At 38.1% G+C, this 19,193-nt stretch overlaps 2 protein-coding genes across 6 annotated transcripts in view; one reads left to right on the top strand and one right to left on the bottom strand.

The window, feature by feature from the left end:
* LOC126477956 (GPI mannosyltransferase 4) overlaps nucleotides 1–6,213 on the bottom strand; it is a 34,461-nt gene extending 28,248 nt beyond the window's left edge. The window contains exon 1 of the mRNA XM_050103661.1: nucleotides 5,909–6,213. Coding sequence (XP_049959618.1) covers nucleotides 5,909–6,086 — 178 coding nt within the window. The 5' untranslated portion in view covers nucleotides 6,087–6,213. The remainder of the gene's footprint in view (nucleotides 1–5,908) is intronic.
* A 40-nt stretch (nucleotides 6,214–6,253) lies between these two features.
* Nucleotides 6,254–19,193, top strand: part of LOC126477972 (protein SERAC1) — a 273,073-nt gene continuing 260,133 nt past the window's right edge. Inside the window, exons 1-2 of one of the 5 annotated variants that reach the window (XM_050103663.1) lie at nucleotides 6,254–6,397; nucleotides 6,723–6,844. In XM_050103663.1, the coding sequence (XP_049959620.1) occupies nucleotides 6,333–6,397; nucleotides 6,723–6,844 (187 nt within the window). In that variant the 5' untranslated portion in view covers nucleotides 6,254–6,332. The other 4 variants (XM_050103662.1, XM_050103665.1, XM_050103664.1 and 1 more) reach the window with 4 other exon arrangements.

Genomic DNA, 19,193 nt, shown 5'->3' on the forward strand with positions numbered 1-19,193 from the left:
TTCGAAGTCTCGTTTGCTGCAGCTCACTATGTAATGAGCCTTTTCATCTCTGAATACCTACAAAAACCTACATCATTCTCAATCTGTACTCATCTCTTGGTCTCCCTCTATGATTTTTACCCCCACAATTCCCTCAAACACTAAATCGATGATCCCTTGGTGTGTCACAATTTTGACCTATCAACTGATCCCTTCTTTTGCACAAGTTGTGCCACAAATTTCGTGTCTCCCCAATTCTATTCAGTACCTCCTCATTAGTTATGTGGTTTACTCATCTAATCTTCAGAACTCTTCTGTAGCAGCACACTTTGGAAACTTCTATTTTCTTTTTGTCTAAACTGTTTATTGTCCATGTTTCACTTCAAAAAATGGCTACATTGCAGACAAAAATCTCAGAAAAGAGTTCCTAATCCATAATCAATATTAACAAATGTCTCTTCTTCAGAAATGCTTTTCCTGCCATTGCCAGTCTAGATTTTATATGCTCTCTACTTCGGCCAACATCAGTTATTTTGCTGCCCAAATAGCAAAGCTCATATACTAGTTTAAATGTATTGTTTCCTAATCTAATTTCTTTAGCATCATCTGATTACATTCCATCATTCTTGTTTTGTTTTTGTTGATGTTCATCTTACATCCCCCTTTCAAGACATTGTCCATTCTATCTGAGCACTCTTCCAAGTCCTTTGCTGTCTGTGACAGAATTACAACTTCATCGGCAAAACTTGAAGGTTTTTTTTTTTCCTTCTCTGGAAACTTTAATTCCTACTCCAAATTTTTCTTTGGTTTCCTTTCCTGCTTATTCAGTGCACAGACTGAATAATATTGGGGACAGGCTACAACCCTGTCTCACTCCCTTCTCAACCATTGCTTCCCTTTCATATCCCTTGACTCTAATAACAGCTGTCTGGTTTCTTCACAGGTTGTGAACAATCCTTCGCTCCCTTCATTTTGCCCCTGCTACCTTCAGAATTTCAAAGAGAGTATTCCAGTTATCATTGTCAAATGCTTTCTCTAAGTCTACAAATGATATAGATGTATGCTTGCTTCTCTTAACTTGTCTTCTGAGGAAAGTCATAGGCTCAGTATTGCCTTCCATGTTCATGTATTTCTCCAGAATCTAAATTGATCTTCCCTGAGGTCAAATTCTACTAGTTTTTCCGTTCTTCTGTAAAGAATTTGTGTCAGTATTTTGCAACCATGACTTATTAAACTGATATTTTGGTAATTTTCACACCTGTCAGCAACTGCTTTCTTTGGAATTGGAATTAATACATTCTTTTTGAAGTCTTGAGGTACTTTGTCAGTCTCATACATATTGCACACCATATGGAAGAATTTTTTCATGGCTGGCTCTCTCAAGATTATCAGTAATTCTACCTTCAGGGCCTTGTTTCAACTTAGATCTTTCAGAGCTCTGTCACATTCTTCTCGCAGTATCATATCTCCTATCTCATCTTCCTCTATGTCCACTTCCTTTTCTATAATATTGCCTTAAAGTTCATCTCCCTTGTATGGACCCTCTACATATTCTTTCCACCTGTCAGCTTTTGCTTAAGAGTCGTTTTCCATCTGATCTCTTGATATTCATACAGCTGCTTCACTTTTCCCCAAAGGCCTCTTAAAATTTTTCCTGTAGTTGGTATTTATCATTCCCTTAGTCAAATATATTTCTAAATTCTCATATTTGTCCTCTAGCCATTTCTATTAAGGCATTTTGCACTTCCTGTCAATATCTCTTTCTTTTTTAAACGTTTTTATTCCCTTTCGCCAGCTTCATTTGCTGCATTTTGAAATCTCCTCCTTTCGTCACTTACATTCAATATCTCTTGTGTTATCCCAGGATTACCACTAGGCCTTGTCTTTTGACCTATTTGATCCTCTGCTGTCTTCACCATTTCATCTCTTAAGCTATCTATTCATCTTCTACTGTGTTCCTTTCCCCTGTTCTAGTCATCTGTTGCCTAATGCTCTCTCTGAAGCTCTCAATAACCTCCAATTCCTTCATCTTATCCAGGTCTCAACATCTTAATTTCCTACATTTTTGCAATTTATTCAGTTGTAGTCTACAGTTCATAACCAATAAATTGTGGTCAGTGTCCACATTTGCCTATGGACACATTTTACAATTTAAAAACTGTTTCCTAAATCTTGGCCTAACCATTATATAATCAACCTGAGATCTTTTGGTGCCTCCAGGTATCTTCCATGTATACAACCTTCTTTTGTGATTCTTAAACCAAGGGTTAGAAATGATTAAATTATGCTCTGTGCAAAGTTCTACTAGGCGGCTTCCTCTGTTGTTCCTTTTCCCCAGTTCATATTCACCTACTATTTTCCTTCTCTTCCTTTTCCTACTACCAAATTCTCCCAATGAAAATTAAATTTTTGTCTTCTTTTACTATCTGAATGATTTCTTTTATCTCATCATACATTTCTTCAGTCTCTTCATCATCTGCAGAGCTAGTTGGCATATGAAGTTGTACTACTGTGGCAGGCATGGACTTCACATCTATCTTGGCAATGGTAGTGTGTTCATTATGCTGTTTGTAATAGCTTACCTGCATTTCTATTTTCTTATTCATTATTAAACCTCCTCCTGCTTTACCCATATTTGACTTTGTATTTATAACACTGTATTCACCTGACCGGAACTCCTGTTCCTCCTACCACTGAATTTCACTAATTCCCACTATATCTAGCTTCAACCTACCCATTTCCCTTTTTAAATTGTCTAACCTACCTGCCCAATATAAGTATCTAGCATTCCATACTCTAATCCATAGAATGCCAGTTTTGTTTCTCCTGTTGACGACATTCTCCTGAGGAGTCCTTACCCAGAGATCTGAATGGGAGGCTATTTTGCCTCTGGAATATTTTACCCAAGAAGACACCATCATTATTTAACCATGCAGTAGAGCTGCATGTCCTCAGGTGGGATTACAGCTGTAGTTTCCCCTTGCTTTCAGCCGTTCGCAGTAATAGCACAGGAAGACTGTTTTGGTTGATGTTACAAGGCTAAATCAATCAATCCTGCAACTACTGAAAAGGTTGCTGCCCCTCGTAGTTGGTACACAGCTTATTACCTTGGATAGAGTCTCATCATCAGATGTAGAAGTCACTTCGGATGTATCCCAAGGAAGTGTATTTGGTTGCTTGCTCTTCATGTTGTATGTTAATGACATTGTGGATAATAGTAATAGTAACCACAGACTTTTTGCAGACAATGCAGCTCTCTATAATGAAGTACACTCTGAAAGAAGATACATAAATGTTCAGTCAGTTCTTGATAAGACTTCAAAGTGGTGCAAAGGTCGGCAACTTGCTTTAAATGTTCAGAAACGTAATATCATGCACTTCACAAAATGAAGTAATGTATTATGTGACACACTGTAAGGATATGAAGGGGAATGATTAGCTATGTTCAGTTGTGGGTAAAGCAGATGGTAGACCTCGTTTTATTGGTAGAATACTGGGGAAGTGCAATCAGTCTACACAAGAGACTGCATACAAATCACCTGTGCAATCCATTATAGAATAATTCTCAATGTGTAGGACCATACCAGACAGGACTAACAGGAGATACTGAACATATACAGAGAAAGGCAGAACGAACTGTTACAGGTTGGTTTGACCACTGGGAGAATGTTACAGGGATGCTCAAGAAACTGGACTGGCAGACTCTTGATGACAGACATAAACTATCCCAAGAGTCTAGCAACAAAGTTGCAATAACTGACTTTTAATGAAGACTCTACCAATACACAACTACTCCCTATGCATCACTCACATAGGGATCAAGAGGACATGATTAATATAATTACAGCAAGCACGAAGGCATTCAAACAACCGTTCTTCCTGCACTCCATTCCTGAATGGAACAGGGAGAAACCCTAACAACTGGTACAATGGGACATACCTCTGCCAGCACTTCACAGTAGTTTGTATGGGTGTAGATGTCGGTGTAGATGTAGAGAAGGGGAAAAAGACGGTGCATGTACTGTCCTGTAGAATCTTGGAATATCTCCCAACACATCAACTTCTTTGATTCTACTTTCCTTCAAATACACATGCCATATCTTAATCTAAAAGACTCACCTGGAACAATTATATCAGGTTTTTGGAGAAGAATAAGGCTTTGAGGTTAGTTTACAATATTGTAAGTCTGTCAGATATGGTAAATGACTTGGAAGAGCACTTGAATGGAATGGACAGTATCTATAAAACTGTTTAGAAGATTAATGTCAACAGAGGCAAAACAAGGGTAGGCCAACAGAATGTAGCCAAGTTAAATCTGGCGATACTCAGGTAATTAGACTAGGAACTAACATAGGCCCTACTAAAGTAGTATAAGAATTTTGCTATTTGAGCATTTCTGTAAAAGAGGAATTTGTTAACATCTAATATCAATTTAAGTGTTAGGGAGTTTCCTCTGATGATATTTGTCTCAAGTGTGGCCTTGTACAGAAATAAAACATAGGCCTATATGATAACCAGTTCAGAAAAGAAAAGAAGTTTTCGAGATTAGGTGTCACAGAAGAATGTTGAAGATCAGATAGGTATAGTGAATAATCAATAAGAAGGCACTGAATCGAACTGAGGAGAAGAGAAATTTGTGGGATAACTTGATTAAGAGAAGGGACAGGATATATTCTGAGGCACCAAGAAACAGTCAGCACAGTAATGGAGGGAAATGTAGAGGGTAAATATTATAGAGGGAGACCAAAGCTTGAACACAGTGAGCAATTTCAAATGGATGTAGGTTGCAGTAGTTACAAAGAGGTTTGCACAGAACAGACTAGCATCGAGAGCTGCATCAAACCAGTATTAGGACTGAAGATCCTAACAACAACAACAACATGGCTGAAGTTAATTTGTCCCAAAACACAATGTCCAACCTCACTATAATTTCTTAGCATATTGTGCAATTTCTTTGGTGACTTATAAGGAATTTTATTAGCTTCCTTCAATGGAATATCAGTATGGGGAAGGTAGTAAAAAATGAAATATCAGTGAAAGAGACCTTGGCAGTGCAAAGCGTTACACATAACCTTTCAAACCAATTATTTGGTGCAAGTGAAAGCACAGTTGGATACCTCAACACAGATTCTTAGTGACCCATTAGTAGACCTATCGATAGGGGATCGCCAAAGAAAAAATTAAATAGGGAAATCAATACTTGCCATGGTGTGAAATACTGTTGTTTCTGTATCATACTATTGCAGTTATATACCTAGGAGAACAAACATTTTATTTTTCTAGATCATAAACACTCTATAAGGCTAAAAGTATCGTTTTTGCAAAAGTTATCAATAACCTATAAGCCCTATGAATTAAAAATGAAAAATGTGCCTTCAGCAAGGCCACAGTCAACCACCTGTATCATCCTTGTAAAAATATACGTATTGAGAGATTATCTCTAATGTATGCGTATAAATAAAAATGTGGTTTGTTACGTGAACATGTCTGTTTTTCGTCTTAGATAGAGTCGACTAAAAATAGAAACAAAATTTCAAACATAAAAGTGACGTTCAGGGTGGTTTTCATAAATGGAAGTTTCCTTCACCTTCATGGGAGAGAAATTATTTTTTTGGAAACTAGAGTATTCAGGAATTAGGAACAGAAGTCAGTAAGTACGTTGAAAAAGCGAAAATTGTGGGGGAAGGGCTATTTTTTTCCTTCTTTTCATAACTATTTACTCTGAGAAGGAAAATTAAATTATTTTCTCGCGAAGCTGTAGTTTCGATACTGCGCTTGTACCACTGCTTAATCGTGCCATCTTTCAATCCGTTTGAACTAATTCTTAAGTTCACCCGCATAAGAAATGCGTCTGGATTCCAGTTAAGCGAATTTAGACAGAAGCGATAGTATTTACCATGACAGTCTCTTAAACCAACCAATGACTGACCTGCCATGACTTCTATGGACTGGAAAAACTCATCCGGATGAATATAGCCAAATTGTGGAAGTAATGTCAGCAGTATACGTAGTGCAGCTAAGAACCAATATAAGTTGTAATTCCGGCGTACTGATTCACAGTACCATGTAAATCTTCGAGTGCTGTGGTTAACAAGCTTTTGGAACATGTCTGTTGATTCAGAATGTTCAGCATGTATTCTGAAATAAATATGCTGGTACTAATAACACCGCCCACTGTCATGCCACAATTTGTCAACAACGCTGTTTACAAATGAACATACTGCTGCTTCTCCAAAGATGTTATGTTGCCCTTAATAAGTAGTAAGTAGTAATGGATGCCGAGTGTCATTTGTTTAAATTCAAATTGAATTTGTTTATAAACATTACCTTACTTTTGAAAGTTGAAAGATAACATGGTTTCATTGCGGAAGTACAAGAAGTTCCTTAATTACAGTGGAGCTGCTGTTGTATTTATAGGGTTTGTATGATTATACTCAAATGAAACAAATCCTTATGAGACCGGTTGCATTAGGTTATTGTAGTTACAAGGGTGAGGTTCATTGTTATCACGATGCGTACTCTGTTGCATACATTCTTGTATGCTAAACGCAAATGTTACAGAACTTTCTAATTCATATGGATGGGTTTTACCCTTTCGTAACACTATATTTATATAGGACCGAACAGTTTGCGATCCATATATTCCGTAATGAAAGCGTATTTTATAAAATAAAATAAAACAAAATAAAAAATACTCCCAGGGTGTCGCACAAACTTTAGCGCAATCTTTATTGTTGCAGCAGAAGTGGATGGATAACGTATCATATATACACAACCCGATTAAAGCCTGCTTTTGGGACTACTCTCCTGAGGCCCCATAAAACGAAACCAGAGTATATTTATATTACTGATCCGAAGTTGAAAGGTAATAAAATTAGTTTATTACATTCTCCTTTTTTCATGCAATCCACGTATTATAAGACATAGTCACACTGAAATAAAATGTGTACTGTTCATTGTTGACTGTAACACATTTCGTCATATCGTAGACGACTGTAGCTGAGGTTTTGCATAGAATGCAACAGCTTACCCAGGATTCGAGTGATACGAGAGGGGGGGGGGGGGGGGGGTCGTGGCTGCGGAGGTTGCACAACTCGAACTCTGATATTAGTTTCTTGGGGATTGCTGAAATATGATTTCCAAAAGACATTTTGTAAATGTGGCGTTTGATGTTGAGTGAGTAGCGTACTGTTTACAATACCTACTGTGATTTAGATGTCCCAACTCGTGGCTGCGGAGGTTGCACAACTCGAACTCTGATATTAGTTTCTTGGGGATTGCTGAAATATGATTTCCAAAAGACATTTTGTAAATGTGGCGTTTGATGTTGAGTGAGTAGCGTACTGTTTACAATACCTACTGTGATTTAGATGTCCCAACTCAAACTCTGATATTAGTTTCTTGGGGATTGCTGAAATATGATTTCCAAAAGACATTTTGTAAATGTGGTGTTTGATGTTGAGTGAGTAGCGTACTGTTTACAATACCTACTGTGATTTAGATGTGGTAGTTGTCATAGATATTTTTCATTCCAGAAAACAAATTTAATTACAGAAATATGATTTCTTTTTAACTCAGCAGTGTAAACTCCAGATTTGAATATCAACCATGTTAGGGAAAGGACAAGTTTCTGCTTACCATAAATATAACACATTGAGTTCCAGTCAAGCACAAGGAAAATACTTGCACATTTAATTTTCAACCAAAGCCATCTTTCATATATTCGCACGATCAAGCACATCTCACAAATATATGAACCAGAATGCAGTCCGGTCTAAGCTACTGTGTTTTCGTTGTAATTGATACTTGTAACCATAGGACAAGAAGTCTCCCATCACATTCCCAAAAACCACCAGGTATTTAGCCTGTTTCATACTTTGTTAGTTACATAGGTCATAATTTATAATTGGAGTGAAAGCTTGACGCAAAAAACCCTATATTTCCATCCTAACAATGAAACTTTCAGTAGTATGGGATGAATTCTCTCTTCAATTTGCTCATCCATGTAGATATCAGGACACTTCATCATGGCAACTGTCTGCCCCTGGTAGCTGAGTGGTCAGTGCGACAGACTGTCAATCCTAAGGACCTGAGTTCAATTCCCGGCTGGGTTGGAGATTTTCTCCGCCCAGGGACTGGGTGTTGTGTTGTACTAATCATCATCATTTCATCCCCATCGACATATAAGTCGCTGACGTGGCGTCAAATCGAAAGACTTGCACACGGTGAACGATCTACCTGATGGGAGGCCCTAGTCACACGGCATTTACATTTATTTTGTCATGGCAACTGTTGTAACCCTTGATTGGGTAGCAATAAGGCTCTACTTGCACTTTATGTGTGTAGATAGTGCTTTTTCAATAATATAACTACAAAGTGTTGTCTTTTGGATCATGTAAGATTTGTTTCAGCGGGAATCTGAAGAATGTGGTACTAGTCATCAAAGTCACATAAAATGTTTACTTTTAAAGTCTTCTAAAGACGTTTTACTTAAATCTGTTGTACACATTGCTTCACTAAAATCTGCTACACACTTTGGTTTAAACAGTAGTGTAGTAAATTTCTAAAAATAACTTTGTTGTAAGGCAGAAGACTATTCTGCTTCATTATTGGCAATTGCTGAGATATTACTCTAGTCACACTACATTGGTCTTTCCATATTTAACTTTACGAGGGTAATTCAAGAAGGGGAATAACAATAGCTCTTCGTGGGCGCGTAAAGACCTCTTGTGAATTAAATGCCATCTCTAGATAGAAGAGAAAATCAGAGCTTCCAATGTGATTGACAAATGGAGGCAAATGTGCTATTGCGCTTAGAGATATAGTTTCAAGATGGAAATGTTGATTGATAACCTATATGGTGGGCAATTATAACCAGAGTTTTATGTTCAAAGAAATCATCCCCAGCTGCAGTTCATAACTGACTAGTGGAAGTTTATGAAGCAAAGGTGGTGTCACAAAAACAACATGTTTTTGGTGCACGCAATTTTGATAAAGGCAGAATAGAAATAGAAGTACGAGTCGATCAAAGGCCATGGCTGCCAAGCACTTCCACCCCATGTGACAATGTATGCTGTGTTGAAGGGTTCTTTCAAGATGATTGTTGCATTCACATGAGACAAAATTCACGCAAACTCAGTATCTCCAGTGGCATCATAATGGATATTGTGCACACTATATTGGACCTGTAGATGTGTTCTTCCTGTATAACATGGCAGTTCTCAAATGTGCATAAAACCAAGCAAATGCGATCATCTCTCATGCACCTAAAGCAGCATCAGCAGAGGATGGTACATTTCAACACCATCTAGTCACAGCGGATGAATGTGGGTGCACCATGTGATACCTGATATGTAGAGTGCTTAATATCATGGAGACACTCTGCTCCCCCATACAAAGCATAAAAAAGCAGTATCTGTATCAAAAGTTATGGCCACAGTATTTTGGATCACACAGTTATTATATGAAACTTATCAAACTTGAAAACAGTTTATAGAAGATAATTCAGAGGAAATGACTGGGACTACTTTAGAAAGATGGTTGTAGGAAATCAGCACCACATACATACTTGGTTGTGTGTGGTTTGGTCCTCCATTCCCAGGGCTCTTTATTGGAGCACCCTCTACACAACCCAACCATCACACTAAGTGATTTCTTTTATACAGGTTTCAATGGATTGTTTTATTAATGGAGTGAGTGCTTAGGTAGCACTGGTGACTATGCGGTAAGTAATATGTACCACTGCCGTGGCAACTTTGTGTATCTCTTTGTTTTACTAAATAAACCCTTTCACCTAGAGGACATCTTACGTTTTGAACAACTCTATCTCTCTAATTTTACCTATTCCCTCATATTTTGAGATAGCATAAAAGCCTTTGTTTCAAAAAAATTGAAGTATCACATAAAAATTAATTGTGATGGTTCTCCATACTTTTACTTGTGTAGGGAGATTGTCATCACATGTGCTATAGTAAACTAAGGGAAAAGAATTGGAAGAGATTTAAGACTGCAGGTGGCAGTGATAATATTGAATAAAAACTTTTTGGTCTTCTAGCCATGTCATATGATTAAAACTCCTTGAGCTTAAGACCAAGCTCTCATTGGCCATTGCCAAATGATACAATTGCCAGTGGGTTGCTGGTAACCTCTTATATACACTAGCTGCTGGCTGTGACATCACTGGGGCTTGCCTTATCATCATATGTGAGCATACATTGAGTCGGTGTTCAGTGAGCCCAGTTTAACCCACTTGAACTTCACAGTCACTAGATCCCATGTCGCCCTGAGCTGCAGGCACCATCTCTATTAAGGTGTTATCAGTGTTTTTTTAATGTGATACACAGTCTCAGAAGCCGTTAGTGCAAGCCACAACAGAGGTTTCATCAAAACTGATCTGGTGACTATTTTCTGAAGGTGTGCTCAGCTAATGCTGATTGATTGGCTGTAGCTTAGATGATAAGACTTCTCATGCTGCTCCCTACATTGTTCTGTCGTGCATACTGTTTGTGCGATGGAAGACTGGCCATACTTGTAAGGTATCTTGTAGAGCATAGGTGTTCTGAGACCCGTTAAATCTTTAACTGGTCTCAGTAATTGGCAGATTTTTTGTCTGAGGTCTGAAGATTAATTAGATCTTGTGCCTTTCAGCAGACAGCTTCGCTTACTTGAGACAGAGAAAAGCAAGTTTCTTTTCCTGTTCCTCATTGGTGGTCTCATTGTCGTGGCTTGATATTACATCATTTCGTTGTGACCATTGTTCCTTAAGACGCTGCATAGGTGGCTCAACTCATGGAATAGATTATTGGTGTCTGATATTGTTTTTGTGCGATGCACCCATGTTTGTAACACAGTGTGCTTCTGTGTCAGGCAGGTAGCTTGGAAGTACAGATTGGTATGAGTAACTTTTCTATTGATGCTGTCGTCAAAGCACCCGCTTTGTTTGTACAGATGAGGACGCTGAGGAAGGGCTACGCATTGTTTTTTCCTACCTCCATGGTGAGCTGGATGTTGTGTTAATGCAGTTGACATGTTCCAAAAACCCATCAGGTTTTTCACGTGTATGAGGCCAAATAAACTTGTTGTCAGTGTTTAGGAACAAACAACCAGGCTTTCCGTGAACAGCTGCAGCTAATGGACTTCCCATCACAATGCCACTCGTCTGGTTATAATCCAGGTTGTTGTACAGGAAGTAAGAAGACATAAGAAAGTGTCTAAATAGCTCAACCACATCACTTAGAAAAAACTGGGATACTAGACCCAAAGAGTTGCTGATGGCACATTCATAAATAGTGCCATCACATCAAAACTGACCATTACGTCACTCTCACTAAGTCAAATACGGTTCATTCAGCCGATGAAACCAGCCGAGTTTTTCATATGATGTTCATAGTGTTGCACTGTAGAGTGAGGAGATCGACCAAGTACTTCGTTACCTTTTATGTCGATGAGCCTACGGTAAATATGATGAGTCAATAGAATGTCCCATCCTTGTGGATCTAAGGTAAAGTGTAAGCAGTAAGCAGTCTTGGTGCTTGAGGAAGATGATTTTTTTGAACACACACAATCTTCCACTGAAGAGCACTTAAGAAGCTCAGATGTCTTTCATGTTATTTTCAATGTTGGGTCATATGGGAGCATCTGCAAATTGATCTTCAGTTACTGAGACCAGTTAAAGAAGCAGCAGGTCTCAGAATGCCTGGGATCTACAAGACACCTTGCAGGTGTAGCCACCTTATATCAGACAAACAGTACGCATTGTAGAACAATGCCATTACGAGCATGAGACATTTTATTGTCTATGCTATCTCTGAGAAATCTCCTTTAGCTGAACATCATTTAAAAAAAAATAGTCAGTGGAGCAAATTTGATGAATCCTCTGTTGTGGCTCACACTAATGGCTTCTGGGTCTGTGAAATTAAAGAAACCATCTAAATAAAAAGTATCCATAACACCCTTAATGAAGACAGCAGCCTACAGCTCAGCGCAGTGTGGTATTCAGTGGTTGTGAAGTTAAAGTGAGCACTCAAATACAGAGTCAACATATTGCCCATATACGGCGATGTGGCGAACACCAGTGATTTTACTGCCTGCAGCTAATGAATATAAGGCTTTGTCAGCAGCCCACTGGCAGTCATAGCACTTGACAATGGCCAAGGAGAGCTTGGTCAAAAGCTCATGGAATTTTAACTGCTTGATGTGGCTAGAAGGGTGAGAACTTTTTATTTATCTGGAAGAAAATTTAAAATCATAAAGGTAAGGACATACTTCTCACAGCCTACAGGTTGGTTTGAACAAATTCTGTTGGAGGTGTTGTCATCCTCTAATCTTCGAAGTGAGTTACGAAGTCAGCTATAGGGAGAGCTACTATTTAATCTGGGCTGTGAAAGCAGGATCAGCTAATTACAGCATACATACAGAGACACTTCAGCAGACATTTTCCCCATACGCTGTCAATGAATGTAAAGGGAATATTCCCTAATAAATGTTAGTATGGAAATTACTACCCTCTGCCAAGCACTTCACAGTGGTTTGCAGGGTAGAAATGTGGATGTAGTCTCCAAACTTCAGTGCAAATTGGCATTTTACACACACGTATGCACATGCACTTGCCCACTTACTGACACACACACGCACACACACACACACACACACACACACACACACACACATACACACATTGGCAGAGCTGAGTGAAGTGACAAAAGAAGAAGAAGAGGAAGAAGAATCATCCTAAGACTGACTAGGTATTGGATTGTGAACATCTTAAGTTTTAGATGACTCGTACCCACAGAGCTACCAAGCAACACTCTTAAAAAAGTATCATTGCATTGGCTATAAATTAGGATCAGAAAGCATCTGATTTTTCTTCATTTTAAAGTAAAAGAAATTAGTTTTATACAGGGAGAAACTATTGACTAAAAGTCAAGTGTTTTTAATTTTATTTTGAATCTAAAAATTCCAAATTTCTGGCTTAATGATTATCATAGCATTATAAGACCTCTGTAATGTAATACAAAACCTCTCTGTGGATCCGAGACACGGAGGCAAAGTTGATAAGCAAATATGATCTTCTTCTCTTGTCTTGCAATTTGGAAACGAAAGTTATAATTTATCTGTAACTTACTGTTCCTTGTTGGCCACAGATAAGCAAAGAAGGAACTGTTTTGGGAAGTGTGTGTAATAGTTCCAACATCTTTGGAGAGCTCTTTACATAACATGTGATTATTTACTCTAAACAGTATTCTTATTACTCACTTTTACTGAAAAAGTAGTATTTTCTGTTACTCTGTCTGCATTGCAGCCGAGTACAATTCTATAGAAAAACAGAGTGAAATAATGCAGAATAATTTAGACTACTATTATCAAGTCAGTTGCAGTGAGAGGCACATCTATGTGCTGGTCATGATGAACTAAGCACAATTATGAAATGGGGTCATTCCACATCAAGGGGACCAGGGGTTCTCACTTGAACACCTCCAAATCTAATGAAATTTGGTGTGAAGGTTGTATATGGTCTTCGAGGGTTATATATCAAATTTCATTCCAGTATCTTCAGTTGCTGAATTTTTAGGAGCTTTTAAAGAGAGGCTACTCATAAATTGAGGACATTTTTGAAATTCTTATGTTGAACAGCTAAACTATCCCTAAAGTAATAAATGTTGTTAATGTTTTAAATCTTTGTCTTAAGGATGCTGTTAACTTTATTTGAAAGTCATTGACAGCAATGACATCATGATGGAGACAGTTGCTGATCATACAAATGCTAATATTCTAGCATTCACAGTGTTACATGGCTTTATGCTTAATTACAGACTTACTATTTTATCAGTTGATTTGTTTTCACCACGTAACGCCCGCTGTTTACGTCCTTCTTCATTGCTGAGTGATGTATCACTTTTCGTTCTGATGCCGTAACTCTTCCTTTCCTTTATCTTTACTACTTTTTATCTATATAAATGATGAACTATTGGTTTTGCCGTTTAACAACTTTTTAATAACTGTGGAAGTATTACAGGCATCGCGTCCCACCTAATGTGTCACCCACCTATACATTTTACATGAACCTTTCAAGACTGGATCGATCTGTTTACAAAGAGAAAGCAGAATATCTCTTCCTTTGACGTTGTCCAACAACGACCTAGGAAGCTCGATGCCCTCGCGGCCCAGGCTCTTCCATGGCTCGCGGTAGTTTGCAGCATTTGTTTTATTCCTTGCCCATTTGCCGCTACGTCGAACTTTTGTGGTGATCGTTGGGCAACGTCTTCCACGTTATCTGCAACATAAATAAACTTTCTTCCCACAGTATTTCTGAAAACCCAAAAACAAACTTAAAGAACGTAATAATAATAACTGTTCTTACAATTATTCGTATAAGTCTTGGTCGATTTAATGAGGGGTGGGACAGGTGTAAGCCTTGTGACACCACACACCCCCACTGTAGGCCAGACTTATGTGAATTATTCTCATTTTGTACATTTTATTTGATAAAACATTCACATAAGTTTTCCACTAGTAAACCACACTAAACTTGGAACAGCATTGTCAGATCGATTTCAAACTATACGAATTCATTCAGATTGGCAAACACCAAGCGTTTTCAACATATTAAATTATATCTATTTTTGATATGTTTGAATGTACAGAGCTTTTGAGGATAAGGTACGTAAATCATATCTCACTAAAGAGCCTTCTCGCCCTTAAGTTATTATTCTTCATCTGATTTGAAAGTAGACTACAACATTGCATAATACCATATCCTTCTTGGCACCATAGTATACCAAAAAGGAATGGCCCTAACTAGGGATCCTCACCTAATGGTTGAGTAGAACCCCATAAACCCTAACATTTAAGGACCCCGCCGTCATGGTCGTGTAAGTCCTCATAACATCTAAGGACTAGGGAACCTCCCCTTTTTCTTTGGTCGAGTAGAACCCTATCCTTCTCACTTCCCCCACTTCCATCCTAATATCTAATACAATTTGGTATGTTTTGTCTACCTGTAAATCTTGAATATTTTTACGCTTTTGTGTGAACTTAAACAATTTTTCTTCATATCAGTACCAGTCCTTATCTCAATTTGTGCTCAGTGTTTTGCTAATACGTTTACAAATCTGCGTGTTCCTGTTCTCTATCACTTACTAATATTATTTGACGTAATAATGTCCTTGTTCTTTACTTCTCCCCCACTATTTCTCCCCTAGAAAGCAGGACATTATTACGGCGAATGTTGAGCTCTCTATATCTTGAAGTCCAAGTTCTCTCATGTGTTGTCATGTTCTGTTTTTTAAATATATTAATATTAATCTCCTAAATTATAAAAATATACTAATAAAAGAAATAAAACCCATCCCCTAGTCAGTACACGACTTACAAAAGTATAAAAAAATTCTGTCACTATACTTGTGTATAAATCGTTTAATATGTTCCACATTATACAATAATTAATGAACATTTCTTTCAGGTTACAAAGAAGCAGGGGTTTTTCTGCTTGTGAATCTTTTGCCCATTTATTTTTACTGCAGCACAATCCTCTTTGCCAGCTCATAAATAAAACTTAATCTTAAGTTCTTCAATTAAGATGTCCATATATTTACGTTTCTGGCACTCTTCCATTTGTATTTGAGCAATATCTACTTGGCTCACAACAACAGATGTGGCAATTACCTTAGTAATGCTGCCTTCGGCTTTCAGAACTTTGCACTTTATGTATCCCATTGAATCTCTTGTGCTGATCCATGGAAGCTCTAATGGTGACTCTCTAAGTGATGATAATGAAGTATTAGCAGTAAAGCAAGCATCAGCAACATCCATGTCTTCGGGGGGGGGATGATGATTCTTGCTTATCCTGTTGGAGATGATTCTTTTTGGGCCACTTCATGTTTACATTTGATACAAATTTTCTGACTAGGTATGAAAACTTCATGAGTCAGTAACTGCAATGGTTACTGGTGTTAAAGGCTTCTTGATTACATGTTTTCTTTACCAAATGGGTTGCAGCAAGTCTTCTGCAGGAATTGAAATTTTGTCATCAACAAGACATTATGGTGTGAACAAATTTGGGCATCTTCAGCAAAAACAAGCCCAGACCTACGTCATAGAAACTCCTTGTCCACTGGTGACATTTCCTTAACTGATTGTAGTTGACTTATACCATAATAGAATGGTGATGACTTATGACAGTCAGCTCTATCTGATCCATCAAAGTAGCAGGATGCAAGGGTCTCTTGGTTCATTTTGTACAGTAGTTATTAACCTATAAGAAGCGATTTTGAAAGCTCATGACTATCCTGGTTTGAAGCATAGCAGATTCAGGCTTATTTGTATATAAAATATATGAATTGCCATATCAAAACACAGTGTTTTAGTGCTTACTTTCAGCTGCAACAATGTTATTGATTATTCAAACACTTGGTACTCAACACTAAGATTGTATGATGTCAACATCAAAGATCACACTGCACAGAACACTGACACTGTGAAAACTGCCAATAATGAAAGCAACAACTGAAAGTCGTGATTCAGCAATGTATTACTGCAGCGAGGAAAGAGCCTTAAAAACTATTGGCGCTTTATAATGCTGATGGAAACTGACAATGCAGATACGCACCACCGTGCATTGAAGGGTTCAAATGTTCAAAAGCAACATAGTGTTCCATTATGATCTTCTACATTTTATAATCTTCAGAATATTGTCTATGGTTTTATTATATTTATGTTTTATACCGCAAAATAATGTAAAACACTTCTTATAAGCACCGAGCGAGGTGACGCAGTGGTTAGCACACTGGACTCGCATTCGGGAGGACGAAGGTTCAGTCCCGTCTCCAGCCATCCTGATTTAGGTTTTCCGTGATTTCCCTAAATCGTTTCAGGCAAATGCCGGGATGGTTCCTTTGAAAGGGCACGGCCGATTTCCTTCCCAATCCTTCCCTAACCCGAGCTTGCGCTCCGTCTCTAATGACCTCGTTGTCGACAGGATGTTAAACACTAACCACCACCACCACCACTTCTTATTAGCATAGTTACTTTCCCTAAACCACAGGCGAATCTTATACTATTAAAAGACACTACAATTACACATTTTTTATTTACAACTTCAAAGTGTATTAATTTTATGTATTTCCCGATAATCCATTTTCCTTACATTTGATAAGTATTCTTACTCATCAATATGCAAGGTCCAGAAAGTAAACAATATAGCTTTGAAAGCTTAAAGCATGCTCTTTCCAGCTGTGCCAAGAAACAAGGGATTGAACGAGACACAGTTGAGATACTACCCCCCCAAAAATACCCTAAAACTTGAACATAGAAAATTTTGGACAACTTTGCAGATGCATGTCTTTCCATCTTGGTATCCAATGTTAATTAAATTTGATCAACATATAGACATCATAGGTAGGAATAACCCTCTGAAGTTTTGGGTGATTGGTTCATATGAACAGCAGCAGTGGTCAGTCAAACCTTGGCTCTCATAATAGTGTGACGAATCTTTTAGTCACTGTAGAGGCCAGTAGCTATATTTGGGTGTGGCTAAGTCCCTAATTTTTGCTGTGGTGTGATTCAGCACAGAAAGGTGTCTATGTATATTAAAGCAAATGGCCAAATATTTTCTAGAACTTCTAAAAAAGCCTAGTGAACTTAGCACATTTGCACCTTTGAATGTGATGCAAAGATGAGTAAACTCTCTTTAAAATCCCATAAAAATTCAACTATTGAATATGCTATACTGAAATTTGATATATAACCATAAAATACCATATAGAACCTTCACACCACATTTTATTAGATTTGGAGAAGGTCAAGTGGGGACACTTTATAATATTAGTCCCTTTGATGTAGAATGACCCAGTCAGTATATATTTGACAGTGGAGAGGCCTGTATGGAAATCAGATGGAGAGCTATTTAAGAAATTCTGCTGAGATTGTGGGCCAGAAATGTATGGTTAATGAAAACTGAATACAGTTTGCCTTCCTTAGTACAAGGTTGGTTCAAAAATTCCAGAATTTTGCCCGCAAAATTTTTCTATACTCCCCTTTTACTTATTGTGTATGGTCTCCTTTGAAATGCTCTCTTGCACAATTGATACATCACTCCCAACACCATTTTTATTTCCGGAAGCAATCTTGGTAGCCTCTTGCTGGATCGCACAAAGCACCATTTGTGAATTTTCTTTTATCGTGTATATCATTGCAAATCTTCATCCTTTCAGAGGGTTTTCAACTTTGAAAATAACAAAAGTCCTCAGGGGTCAGGTCTGGAGAGTGCAGAGGATGAGGCAGCACAGTGATTTCATTTTTTGCGCAGTAGTCACACACCAATAGGGATGAATGTGCATGTGAGTTATTGTAATGCAAGAGCCATGAATCGTCTCCTCACATTTCAGGCCATTTTCTTCTCACATTGTCTCTCAGGTGTCGCAATATGTCCTGATAGTACCATGGATTAATAGTTTGTCCCTGTGGCACAGATTCATGATGAACTAATCCGTCAAAGTCAAAGAAAACTAACAGTATAGGTTTGACACTTGACCTATGATGATGATGATGATGATGTTTGGTTTGTGGGACACTCAGCTGCGCGTTTATCAGTGCCTGCACACATCTCATCACCAGTTATGATTCTCTTAGGGAACATCTTATTCTTATTTGTGCAATCTAAAAGCTCTTCACAGACTGCGAGGTAAAGATCATTCTGGTCTTGACTTATGAGCCATAGGACGAAGTTGGTGGCAACATGATGCATTCCAAGATGCTTTGTGAGGATTTCATGACATGATCCAACTGAAATGTTACATTATTATGCAATCACTCAGAGAGTCAGTCTTCAATTGGCACCAAAAATTTTGTTGATGTTCCCAACATGAGCCTTGTCAGTAGATGTCAAAGGCCCTCCTGAATGAGCATCATCTTTACCTTCCATCTGGCCATTTGTAAACTGTGTGAACCATCCATAATACCGAGTACAGCTTAAACACTCATCACCAAAGGCTTCCTGCTTCATTTGGTGTGTCCCTGTAAAGGTTTTCTTCAGTCTCACGCAAAATTTAATGCAGACGTGTTGCTCCTTTAACTCTGCCATCTCAAAATTTGCAAAGTGTGTGACACAATGTTCTTCTCAATACAGCACTTAACAATAACTAACAGACATACAACAACAAAACTTTTGGCACTTACACATTAAACACAGGCCGGTGCAGAGATGGCAACTGCATTTC

This window comes from Schistocerca serialis, chromosome 1 (assembly GCF_023864345.2).
Source record: "Schistocerca serialis cubense isolate TAMUIC-IGC-003099 chromosome 1, iqSchSeri2.2, whole genome shotgun sequence".
Taxonomy (NCBI): Eukaryota; Metazoa; Arthropoda; class Insecta; order Orthoptera; family Acrididae; genus Schistocerca; species Schistocerca serialis.